This window comes from Rutilus rutilus (assembly GCF_951802725.1).
Source record: "Rutilus rutilus genome assembly, chromosome: 24".
NCBI classification, from domain to species: domain Eukaryota; kingdom Metazoa; phylum Chordata; class Actinopteri; order Cypriniformes; family Leuciscidae; genus Rutilus; species Rutilus rutilus.
The window spans coordinates 26,402,366-26,415,157 of record NC_140228.1 but is presented as its reverse complement, the minus strand read 5'-3'; the positions used below and the strand labels follow the sequence as shown (position 1 = coordinate 26,415,157).

The following is a 12,792-nucleotide window of genomic DNA, read 5'->3' as shown; positions in this document are numbered from 1 at the left end:
CTCAGCTGGTCATCTGCGGTGATGCATGTTCCAGTAGCGTCGTCATATCTGGCTATAACATTAGGCCTGTAGCCTATAACACGCCCTCACACGTTTGTTTGTTTGTTTGTTTGTTTAGCATTTTTGGGAGGAGTACAATTTACATATGTGGTTTCAACAACCAGATGCATTTACACTTGTCCAGTTTCGTCTGGAATGCGGCCCAGACCACCTCCTGAAGTGGTTTGAGCGATCGGATTCAAATCCGTCTCGAATGCGTATCGGAGGGCATTTACACCTGGTCTTTTCACGATCGGATAGCTATCCGAACTGAGAAAACGCATGAAGTGGTCAGGTGTAAACAGCCCCGAAATAAATGTGAATGATATCTATGTTTTTTTCTACCTTTTTGGAATTTAAATTAGGAATCGATAAGAATCGGAATCGTTCAAATTCAAATGATACCCAACCCAATAAACGGCCAAAACGCATATAAAGTTTCCCGTTTTTTAGTTTAGTCATGTAAACGGCCCCTTAGATTTTTTTAAAGACTGATTTCTTTCTCAGATATTCAAGAGCTTCTATGTTTATTTTTTGTCTATAAGTAATTTTATTAAGTATAAATATTAAGTCATTTTTCATTAGAGCAGATTTGTGGATCCAGGGTACCATCTTAACCTACAATGTCAGCAGTCAGTTTACCAGACAAAAGACGTCTCTATACAATTCTGAATGAATGTCACTCAGAGGTCACTAGGAAGGTGACCAAAGCTTGCTGCCAGCAGTCATGTGACATGGTCAACTTGAGCGATGAGGGGCCCTGGGCTCTTTAACCATCAACAACTGCTCTTCTTCAAACAGCAAACAACAAATCTCAGTAAATCTCATGTTTGCCTAACATCGGAGTGAAATGAGCTGTTTGAGGGATGAGTTTCAATGTTCAAAAGAGCCATTACGAATTTCACGGGTGTTATGATGGAAATTAATCTGTGTTGAAAGGAAGAATATGTGGCTCTTGCTTGCTTTATGAAAATACCAACAAAAAAAAAGTGTTTGTGCCATACTCTCAGATCTCTCCTCACCCTCCCTCCATTTCCTTTTAAATACGTTTTAGTGTTCATAAGCACTAACTGCAAGATGCTAATTGGGTAAAGTATCCGCTTTGAAAACAAATAGCCCTATTTTTAACGAACAGACAGGATGCAGACAAAACCCGAGCATGAAGATGATCAGAAAATTACATGTCTACTGTGCACTTACTGACCTTTTATTCTTCTTGTACTTAGACACAGCGGCAATCAGATCCAGCAAATTGCTGCATACAACAAGATGTTTACATTTTTTAAAGAAAAGAGTTGTGCTTGTATATTGTTGCTATGCGATTGCTAAAGTGTTAATAGTGGCTCGTAGCATGGTGCTATATGGTTTCTAAAGTGTTCTCCAGGTTTTTTATTATGTTTCTGTTTGGTTGTGTTTGCTAAGATCTTCAAATCATTTTTGGTATGTTGTTATATGGTTTCTAAGCATTTCTCAAAGGTCCCTATGTGGTTGCTAGAATGCTCAGGGCGGATGCTGACCAATTCATCATTTATGTCCAAAGTACAGCAGTACGGGATGATACTTTACAAAGTTTAATAAGATCAAAGCAGTTTGTCAATACAAACTTTGATGTTGTCTTGAGAAAGCCTGACCAGAAAGTTAGAAGAAGTTTTAAAAGATTGAAGGTTTTCGATTTGAAGTATAGTTTGAAGTTTTAAGTAGGCTAGTTTTAACGCTTTAAGTTTGAAGGTATTGAAGACAATACAGCCTATCAGAAAACAGACAGACAGACAAACAGATAGATAGATTCTTGTTTTAACATGTTGTTAGCATGCTTTATCACATTGCTAACATTTCTAACATGATTTAACACCTTGCTAACAAATCTTAGCATGTTGCTAACATGTTTCATGCACGAATTACCACAATGCTAACATGTTTTAAGCATAATTTAATACTATTAGTATGGGTTAACACATTATTAACATGTTTTACCATATTGCTAGCACGATTTAGCACATTGATAACATGTTTCTAGCATCATTTAACACATAGCCTACATGTTTTAGCTTGTTGCTAGCGTGAATTAACACATTGCTAACATGGTTTAACATGCTGATATCTGGATTTAGAACATTGCTAGCATGTTTATAACATGAATTAGCACATTGGTACTTAACTTGCTAACATGATTTAACACTTTGCTAGCATGAATTAGCATGCTTCTAGCAACACATTTAACATGTTTTAGATTGCTGACCTAGACTAGTTTTTAAGCTTTGCAAGTGATCGACTGCTTAAATACTCTATAACAGTTATTGTACAAGTTTTGACCCCCTCAATGAAAGTCTATGGGAATTTGGGATTGTTCGGAAGTCTGATATGAGAATTCCCAAAGTCGGTCCAGTTAGAAAAGATATACCAATGCGAGTCAGAACAGTCTGAAGGCCTAACCCGAGTTTGGTTGTTGTAGCTTGAAAGCTCTAGGAGAAGTTAGAGTCAGAAGTTTTAGTCTCAGAAGAAGAAGAATACATTTAAAAAGCATTTCTGTATGTTGGCTTTCTCAAATGACTAACCATATATATGAGCTGTAGTAATAGTGATGCTTGCCTTTTCAGGTATGACTAATAATTATTCCTTTTTCTAAACCAAGCTACAGTGTCTTTCTTTGAATATTCTCCTTCAACCCCATTGGCTTCAAACAGCTCACGGTTTCACACTCGCCCCTCACCCGCTGGCAACGGAAGCCTTTGATGTCGTGACATTGCTTTTAATTTCAGCTCGCCTGACAATACATTGCCTTTGGAATCTTTCAAGAAAGCACATTGCACAAAATGCAGTAAGACTGCTGACTTTGCTCTGCATGCAAAGTTCAAGGTAGTTCAGCGATGTGTTCTCATTAGTATTCGTATGTAAAGTGTTTTAGTACAGACAGTTGGATCTGAGCAATATCGACATATTGGCACCTAAAACATAAACCGTGAACCAAAAATAAAAATTTGTTCATCACTTACTCATCCTCATGTCGTTCCAAACCTGTATGACTTCTTTGTTTTGCCAAACATTAAAAAGGATATTTTGAAGAATTGTTTTTTGTCAAAACAACATTGGACCCCATTGACATTCATGAAAAGGACATTTTTTTCAAAACCTCTTCTTTTGGGTTTCACTGAGTAAAGAAAGTCTTACAGGTTTGGAATGAGAAACTAATCAAGGAATTTTCATTTTTATGTGAACTATCCCCATTCCAAACACAATAAATGTACATGCACATCACGTTATATGAGTACCTGCAAATTCACATTGTGAATTATGATGAGCTGCGAGAGCACTACATGTACATCAAGGTAGGGCATGTGTCATATGCTAGTGTAATTTATCTAGATATGGTAATCCCGGATTAGGGTTATCCCCAGGTTAAACGTGGAAAAGCACGCACACATCCCGACTGATACGTCACATCAAACGTTTGGTTCTTTGAGCACGTTCCTCAACTGCCCTTCTAATTTTATGGCTATTAAAGGCATATTAAACAATGGCGTACATAAATATAGATCTTTCGAAGCATTGATCTTCGCTTTTAAACATCACAAAGCATGGACTGAGATCCTTCAGTTTAATTTAATGATGGATTTGGGGGCACTTGACCTTTAAAGGATTGATGTCACCATGTGACTTTCCAAGGCTGCATATAATTGCTTCCACTTTAGGATCTGTCAGCTACACAGAATAATGAGAAAGTTCTCAGTGTTGTAGCGTCAACATCAGCATAGCACTGAGAAACGTGGAAAACTGCTGTTGTTTTATCAGAGGCGTGGCTGTCATTGAGTTATGTAATGCAACACGTTTCCCACGATCTTCACCTTTGGTGAACCGGCATGTTGCGAAACTTCTCTTCATAAAATAAGCTGTCAGGATGAAATGACAGGTATAATGGAGTCCACAATCCACAATGAAAAGATGAGAATTTTTTCTTCCTCATTTAAACCTGGAAATAATATTATTAGCAGAGATATTTTTATGATTCTGCACTATTTATAGGTGCCAACAAATTGGTGACTTTGCCCCTGTAAACTCATGTGAACTTTGTGCTGACAGTCACATTAAATTCTTCCAGTGAAACCAAGATGCTCTTTGGAACATTGTAAGATTATGCTAGATAACAATTATCAATTTTGGTCAAAGCAATGTCAGCTCAAGTACTGATATTTATTAAAATATAGTATATTTTGCAATGACTTTTTAATAGAAAAAAAAAGAAAAAAAAAGCTATATTCCTAATAGTTTCAAATAAAGGTTATATTTATTTTTATTTTGGTCTCAGACTCTGAACTCACTCAATATGGATTTTAAAAATTAATTAAATTAGCACTAATCTACTTGTCTCTACTGTTTAACGAGTAGCATTATTTATATCGATCCATCCATTCTCCAAACCACTTCATTTATATCCAGTTTTATTACAATCATTAATAAAAGTGCGTAAATCACATTGTGATTACGAGTGGAACACATCTTGATCACGATGACGAGAAGTAAACAGATAAATGGCCATTTTTAAATGTTTAGAGAAGCCAACAAATCCTTGGCAAAACATTTCAACGCTCCACCTGCTAGGAACCACCTAGGGCATGTTTCCCCCTTTAGCAATTCACAAAGGCGGCAATTTGCAATGTTTTTCTGCGAGAACACATTCTTCTATTTTGACAAGCCTGTGGAACACCCCTCCAGTGGGTGTTGAGACCAACTTGTGCACAACATATAATGAGAGCGAGGAATCTGAGAGAACGAGTGTTGCACTGCTAATGCAGGTAACCGCCGTTAATAAGCGTATCCTCATTTCTACTGAGATATCAGGTGAATTGTGAGTATTTCAAAAGATACGTCTTTTTAATCCACTGCATGTTTATGTTATATTAAAGATTTGTTTCTGAAGAAAATGCGGTAACACTTTATTTTGATGGTCCCTTTTGATCATTGTTGACTATAAGTAACGTTGCACCTGTGTGTCAACTTACTCTCATTATAGTATTAGACTGTCTGCTTAATAATAACACTTTATTGTGATGGCTCTCCAACAGACGTTCTTCTGACTATAAGTTTGCAACTACATGTCAACTTATTCTAACCCTAACCCTACCAGTCTACTAATACTCCACTAATACTCTAATGAGAGTTAGCAGACATGTATGTGCAATGTTACTTAAAGTACGATTTACTGTGGTGCTTGACGGCATAAACATCACTGTTACAATGTCAAAGGCTGCATCCAAAATCGCATATTCCCTACTATATAGTAGGCGAAAGTGTGCATACGATGAACAAGTTACTATCCCATGAGGCCACGGGATAGGATTTGTGACTGGCAGTGACGCGACTAGTACTTCCAGATTACACATTCTTTTAGCGGTCGTGAAGTAATTACTTAGTTTAAGTGCAGTTTAAGTGTTCTGATTGGTTCCTTACTGGTCCAATTGCGTCAAAGGCCCTTTACTTCTCTATGGGATTTAGTTAAACTCTGACTCCTTATTAAAGCTCAATTTAAGATATCTTTCATGTCTGTACCCCAAAACAAAGTTGAATACTCGAGTGTAGTTGTTTTGTTCGACCCTGCAAAGCACCAATAATAGTGAAACAACATCATTTATAAATCACTAGCTAGAAGTTGCTCTCGCAGAGTCTAAAACACTAATGAAATAAAGTGAAGCAAAACAACAAATCAAACTTGTCCGATAAGAATTTCTTATTATTCCAATAAAAAATACATTCATACAGAAATATAACAATTTTGCAAAACAATTTCAAATAAAAATCATATAAAGCAAAAACAAATAAAAATCTTAGAAAAGTTTTTTTTTTTCTTTTTTTTTCTGTGGTTTTCATCCTAACTTTTCGGGTTTTATTCTTTTGTACAAATATTCTTTAGACAAGAGGGATTCGTGAGAGAAAACATAAGTGATAGAAAGTGTTGGTAGAAGCAAGCAAATGGAAAACTTGATTAAGGCTCCATTACCACTTGACTTATATTGGCCACTGTTGGAAAGACACAATGTTCTTTGCCCACAAAACCCTGGCTGGTCTGATTTAATGGCAGCAAAAGCTGCTTCAAGTTACATTTCTCCTGCCGAAACAATCCGTTTCTACGAAGCTGCTCAACATGCAACAGTGTCAAACCTTCATCATCGCTCAACAAACCAGAGCACCGCACTTATTAAAAGCACAATACTCAAAGAATTCAAAGCATAAAACTATGTACAATAAATTTAATCAATTGTTTGGTCCCTGAAAACATTATAGTTTACATTTCAGATGGCAAAAGAAGCCGAGCGAGCGGCTTTCTCCATGCGGCGTTTGCCTCCACGTCCGTAAATATCCATTGTAAATGTTGAAAAGGTGTGCGATATATCTTTATCTTTCTGGATGGCTGTGCACAGCTTCCACAATACTGTCGCTGGACTAAAACAACGGCATCCAGACAGGTCAATATCGAACTGCCCGAGTCAGCAGTCTACAGCAGGCAGGGCCTTCAGCAATTCATTACAGAGAGGCAGTACAAGGCAAGGCCTGTCTGAGTGGAGCTTGTTAATTACAATAAATCTTTAGGCGTTTTTTTTTCTTTATTCTTGGTTACAGGGGACGGGGGGAGTTGGCATTCCACAAACGTTCAAGCCTTGTGTTATACAACGGCCTGTTTTCCCACTTTAAGAGCTTTTTGTCTCGCACACAGCCTCACAGATAGAGATCTCGCGTCTAAAAGCGTACTCGAAAGGCCGTTCGGTAGATACCAAGTCCGTAACTTTAAGTGCTCTGCATTGCAGATTTGACAACACCCAGAAATGTGAGGGCAAATATTAGTGACAAAGAATGAAATCGCATGCTCAAGAATTACAATATATTACGTATCTACAAGGGCTTGGTTACAGTGGCCTTGGAAATGGGAAAAGGTGCATGTTCATGTGAAACAGAGCCTTAATAAAGCTTTTTCAATCACTTATACAAGACATTTTGTGACCCCCAATTGGAAAGGTCACTTGCATAAGGCACCATTAAGGCCAACAGTGCATTAACATCAGGTAAAATGGAGATAGAAAGAGAGAATTTAGTCCTCGAGATGAAATGAGTCTTGTATGAAATGGCCGCTGATTGATGGTATTCTTCCCTCCACACCGGAAAGAAAAAAAGAGGGAATTTTGAGTGAAGAATGATCAATGCGTTTATGTACAATATTGTAACATTTAACCAATTGTATTTAGCTGCGCTTTATTGGAATCTATTTTCAGTCCCAATTACAAAAAAAAAAGAAAAAAAGTACAAACCCCAATACCATGCAACACCTGTTTATGATAGTGAAGTTATAATTGTGTTACATCTCTAAGCACACAGCTTATACAACGGACTACAAATGAGCTTTTGTAGCCTGTCAAAAAAAAAAACAAGCTACCGAACACATTGCACATTTAGTAGCTGCACCGAACACCAAAAAAGCCACTTTCATTCAAGACCGAGTTTCCGCCCCCCTTTAGATGGGGGAAGGGGGTGAAACCCTGGCCGCTTCGCCCCCCGCTATCTCGCGAAAGAGCCCGGGGGCGTCTGGCAGGAGTTCTCAGTCTCACGGCTTCATTCAGACTTTGCTGTTCTCGCATACCGTGTGGAAACAAAAACGGAACTTGTTTCCCGACACCATTCAGCCCACAGTGATACACTGGTACCCCCCTCCCACCCTTCTTCGCACACGGGACATTCATCCGCTCACGTCAAACAGGTTTCGTTAGGATTTGTTTTTAAAGTACCAGTGTATTGTCCAGGAGTTGTCCCAAAACATCATGCACCATACAACACACCATTCATTCGCTCGTTTTTTGTTTTTTTTTTACACATTTTTTTTGTTTTTTAAATAAATCATCCTCCTCTTTTCGATTCTTCATACGTGATTTTGTCCCTTCCTTTTCCGTTTCAACAACCAGTCAGTCCGCCTTTATCCCGGGGCTCACGGAGGCACAGGATATGGTGCAAAATGGCATGCTTTGGCTGGAACACACTCCCCCCCCATTTCTTGCAGGGCCAGGTCAACCAGGAAGCTGGTCAGGACACAACATATCCCCAGCGTGGAGCTACGGCCCGCTCAGAGATGCCTCTTCATGTGCAGGGCTAGGTGGTCCGACCTGGAGAAACACCTGGAGAAAGAAACAGAGAGAGAAAAGGTGAAAAACAAGGTCAGGCAGGGGCCACCGAAGCCATAAAGTGTGATGAAAGGTAGAGATCTGTGCATTGCATCACTGATGAGGCCCCTAGTGACCCTCGAGGCGAACTTGTGGAACTGGAATAGGTGCCATGAAGGCTAATGAAAGGAAAGCTTGGTTACAAGCAGAACCTGAAAATCTTTGGCTTTTCGGTGCTTATTTAAAAATAAATACACCATATGCCATAATTTTTCATTTCAGTTTAAAGCTGTCAAAGAATGACACTATAGCTGTGAAAAAATTCTAAATATTACTATAAATATAATTATTTTATAAAAAGGTTGTTTGTTTTTGTTTAAAGAATGTGTAATGAAATGCTTTTTCCTGACAATTTCATGTAGCTAATATAATATAATATATATGCCTTTTTATATACAGTAGTCAACATTTAAAGTGGATCAAAACCTTTCATCAAAGTTATACATGAATTTTGAACAATATCCATTCTTGTCTTAGGACAACTTTGATTAACTTTTGATTCACATATATATGTTGTATGGGGACAACATAATACATGAATTAAAATTAAATGAAATATTGGCATGTTCAGTGTGGGCCTGGATATGAGCAAAGACTTGATCGAATGGTTTGTTTTAAGGGAGAACTATGAAATGTTTCGCATCCAGTAACTAAAGAAACAAAACAGCAAAAAGGGAAGTTGAGCAAACAATTGTGTTCAAAGCACAAAGCTCTCAGGGAGGGAAATGATTAACAGAGGAAGTGATGACAAACAGGAGAGGCGCGCTTAGTCATAAAACGCGGAGAATATCAATAATGTATTGCGACAGTGTGGCTATTGCGCTTTCAAGCATTTAATGTGATTAGGTAATTAAGTGATAAAACCCCAAACATAATGGTGCGACTCCCATCGATGAACCGATAAAACAGGATCAATGCTGAATGCAGAAATCCGTCGCACTTCACTGATACACGCATCAAAGAATCAGGCATGCGGGCGAGAGACACAGACAGGCTTTGATAACAGTCACAGGGAGAGATAGCGAGACAGAACTGAACGTACCTGTCACAGTGACTGCATTTAAATGGCTTTGCACCGGTGTGCTTCCTGAAGTGTCGGGTTAGCTCGTCGCTCCTCGCGAAGCGCCACTCGCAGCCTTCCCATGAACACCTGTACGGCTTCTCACCTGTAAACAAAAAACACAAACACCTTTCAGTACATTTTGCCGGGTTTCATCAGGAAAACATTCACTATTCACAGGAATGTGGAACAGCGAGCTCGGTAATGCTCTCGAAAATGCATCAGTAAACAGGACGCATGTTTATGGATCAGGTGACGCAGTCTACGAGACGGTCTAAACTTTTAATAAGAGCCCTCAAGCTCTCAAGGACTGCGGGAATGCACGGTATGCCAAAAGTCTGTCTCTATGCCTATATGCATAAACAGCAATGAGAACAATGCGTGTCACACAGAGTCTGTTTTGAATGCGACGGGGCCCTTTAAAAAAAGGGGCCACCCAGATCCCCATTCAAAAGCCTGGCTCTTTCCCATGACGAAACCAAAACTGTTTTGGTAGAGCAGGTTGTTTTCACCCTGGCTGGTTTTCATCCCCTCCCCCCGTCCGATCCCCCCTCCTTCCTCTCCACGGCCACATTCCAAACAGATTAGGTCACCGTTTAGGCGTGCAGTCATGTGGGGCAAATATTCACAGAGTGACATTAGCCTTGCAGCTGAGGACAGCCTGTGTGAACTTAACTCCATTACACAACCTCACAGGAGACGTGAAACCTCGGTAAAGTGTGGGAAGTTTGACAATTTGCAACGTCACAGCTAAAAGCAAAGGTTTCTTACCTGTGTGAGTCCGCTGATGTGCTTTTAAGTGAGAACTCTTTGTGTAAACCTTCCGGCATCCGTTGAAGTGACACCTGTGCACTCTCCTCCTGCCGTCCGGAGAGGCGTCCCCTCCTGCCGAAGCCTTATCCGAGGCCTTCACCAGTCCGTTTTGCCGGATCTTCACCGGCACGTGCGAGTCAGTCTGCGTGGAGCCCCACACCTGCAGGACGCCGGGCTCCTGCGGGGTTTCTGGGGAGGACGGAGGCGTGCTGATGATAGAGGAACTCAAGTGATGCGCTGACTCCGTCAGAACCGAGCCCAGCGGGTTGGAGGTAAAGATGTGAGTGGGCGAGAGCTCCTCCGAGCTGTCAGACGCCTCACTGCTGGCATCCGAATTCATGCTGTTGGTTTCTAATATTTGGCAGTCCTGATTGTCCTCTTCCTTGACTTTGGGAAGGTTGCCGTTCCCATCTCCCTTATCTCCACAAGCCAAGATGAGCTTGCTCCAAAGATCCTCCTGGCCCTCAAACTTGAGGTCAGACGCAGAGACGTACGGCTCGCTCTGCAAATACCTCTCCAGCTCCAAACATGTCTGATTCGAAACAGAAAACACAACGTTAGAATGCTGCACGAGTTTCCTCTAACTTTCACAGCTGACTGCCAAGGGTTAGTGTAGGTTAACCACACTCTCACCTGCACTTTCACATACTTTCTACAGAAATATGTCAAATTCATGTCATGTGGAAACATTACAGAATACGTAAGGCCAATAAAATCAGTTATCAGAGTATTCTGGGTATAAATAGGGCTGTGTATTGTCTTTCTAGAACAGTTATCCCCGAGTGAGTCATGAAGACATTTCAGAGTCCTTTTAAGGAAGCCACACAACTTCCTCGGTCGAGTTTCCTCATTCAAACAGCCTGACGTCCCCTCAGCGTACATCTGGACGCGTTTTAAAAGCATTTTAACGCGTATTAAGTGTGAACGTACTGCATTCGAGTGGAAAAGTGATTCAGTAAACACGTAAAACTGTGTTTTTCCACTCAATATGAGCATTTAGCTGTGCGGTTTATGCTATGCACATCCTCTATAACAACGATGATGTTTAATTACCGCGCAAATTTGTCCTGACAAATCAAATGTTACTGATTCTACAGACTCTATATCAGGTAAAACCCCCTACATGTTTACTTCTTAAAGCGATAGTTGTCGTTTATTCAACGTTACTCCGTTTCTACGAAACGTTAGGCAGAATTACAGTCTCAGTCACCATTCACTTGTGTTGTATGGAACAAGATGCAATGAAAGTGAATGGGGACTGAAGCTGTCAGTCACTAACCTCCTGCCTCACATCTCTTTTTGTTTTCCAAGAGATAAATAGTGATACAGGTTTGAAAGAACATAATGGTGAGGAAATGACGACATATTTTCATTTCAGCTGAACTATCCATTCAGCAGTCTATGCTGGGAAAAGCATGTTTAAATGCCTTGAGATACGGTCATATGGCTCCTTACCAGAATCCCAAGACGCCTGAGGGGAAACTACCTGGATCAATTTCAAGAGAAACATTCATACGATCGTGCCAACTGTTCAATCACAAGTATATCAGTCTCAAGCAGCAGAACCTGCTATGACAGTTAACACGCACCTCCTATAAACCCCGTTATGTGACAGAACATGTGCTGCAGACTGTCAAATCAACCAGTCTACGACTGAGTAGGAAAAGCACACGAACAGGATGCAATTATTTTCCTTTCTAAATGTAAATGGTGCGTTTCCCTGATTATTGCGCAATATAGATCTGACTCGAAGTCGCGACTCTTCAAAAAAGTAAAAAAAAAAAAAAAAATAGAAAAAAAATATGCCAAAACAAGCATTCATTCAATACGAGTTGATTGACAACATTTAACGCGCGACAATGTAACCGAATCAAATACGTCACTTAGAACGTTAACGTTACATTTCGCGGATTGTAAATAACTCTCTCCGATTCCAGTTTAAAGACAGCGAAGTCAAACCACACGCTGTCCATTCGCCAATCGCAGCGGAAGTTTTATCCATATCACTTTAAAATTGTTACCTGTTGCCAATATTCTTCAAGCGATGGCAATGCAGAGAAATAGCCAGTGTCATGAACGATCTGAAGTTCCTGAAAAATGCTGCACATTGGTAGAACATCCATTGCAATCCCAAGTATTAAGCGACAAAAGACAAAAAAATATATAGATCTTGTTGAATCAAGATAAAGTGTGACAAGAAAGCGTCCTCTTCGTGCAATAGCAACGCGGTGCAGCCGTCGCTTTGCTCAGAGCCCGCTAGTCCGTCTGTTGAGATCACTCTATATTTGCAAACACTGAACTCACGCAAAGCGCTGTGCTCTGTCAACTTCCCCTATTCAAACCTCGCAGCCTGCCTACCCCCTCGTGACAACGTGACGTCGACTCACAACGCGTCCAATCAAATGCGACCAGGTTGCGCGGGCGCAAATGATATCACCTTCAGCCAATCGCAGGAATACGCCCGCCCTCCTGCCGCTGTGATTGGTTTCATTCAACTGTAAGGTCCAGCGCGCTGATTGGACGTTATTTTTAGAACAGTATATAAAGGCTCTGAGCTCGAGCCCAGTTCGTTTCTGTTTCTTGACGACGGAGTGTCACACACGCACTGGTTTGGCCAGAGCGAGCGCTGTGTGCAATCGGTTGATTCTCTCCTTGAGAACTTTAAGTGTCGAAATACGTTCT

The 12,792-nt window shown here is 40.3% G+C and overlaps 1 protein-coding gene across 1 annotated transcript; it reads right to left on the bottom strand.

Annotated features, from left to right (window-relative positions):
* Nucleotides 1-5,737: 5,737 nt before the first annotated feature.
* klf6a (Kruppel like factor 6a) lies at nucleotides 5,738-12,584 on the bottom strand. The gene is made up of 4 exons (XM_084399044.1): nucleotides 12,132-12,584; nucleotides 10,069-10,642; nucleotides 9,280-9,403; nucleotides 5,738-8,192 (listed from the first exon to the last, which is right to left on the bottom strand). The coding sequence occupies exons 1-4, from the start codon at nucleotides 12,231-12,233 to the stop codon at nucleotides 8,141-8,143; spliced, it is 852 nt and encodes a 283-aa protein (XP_084255170.1). The 5' UTR covers nucleotides 12,234-12,584; the 3' UTR covers nucleotides 5,738-8,140.
* Nucleotides 12,585-12,792: the final 208 nt, after the last annotated feature.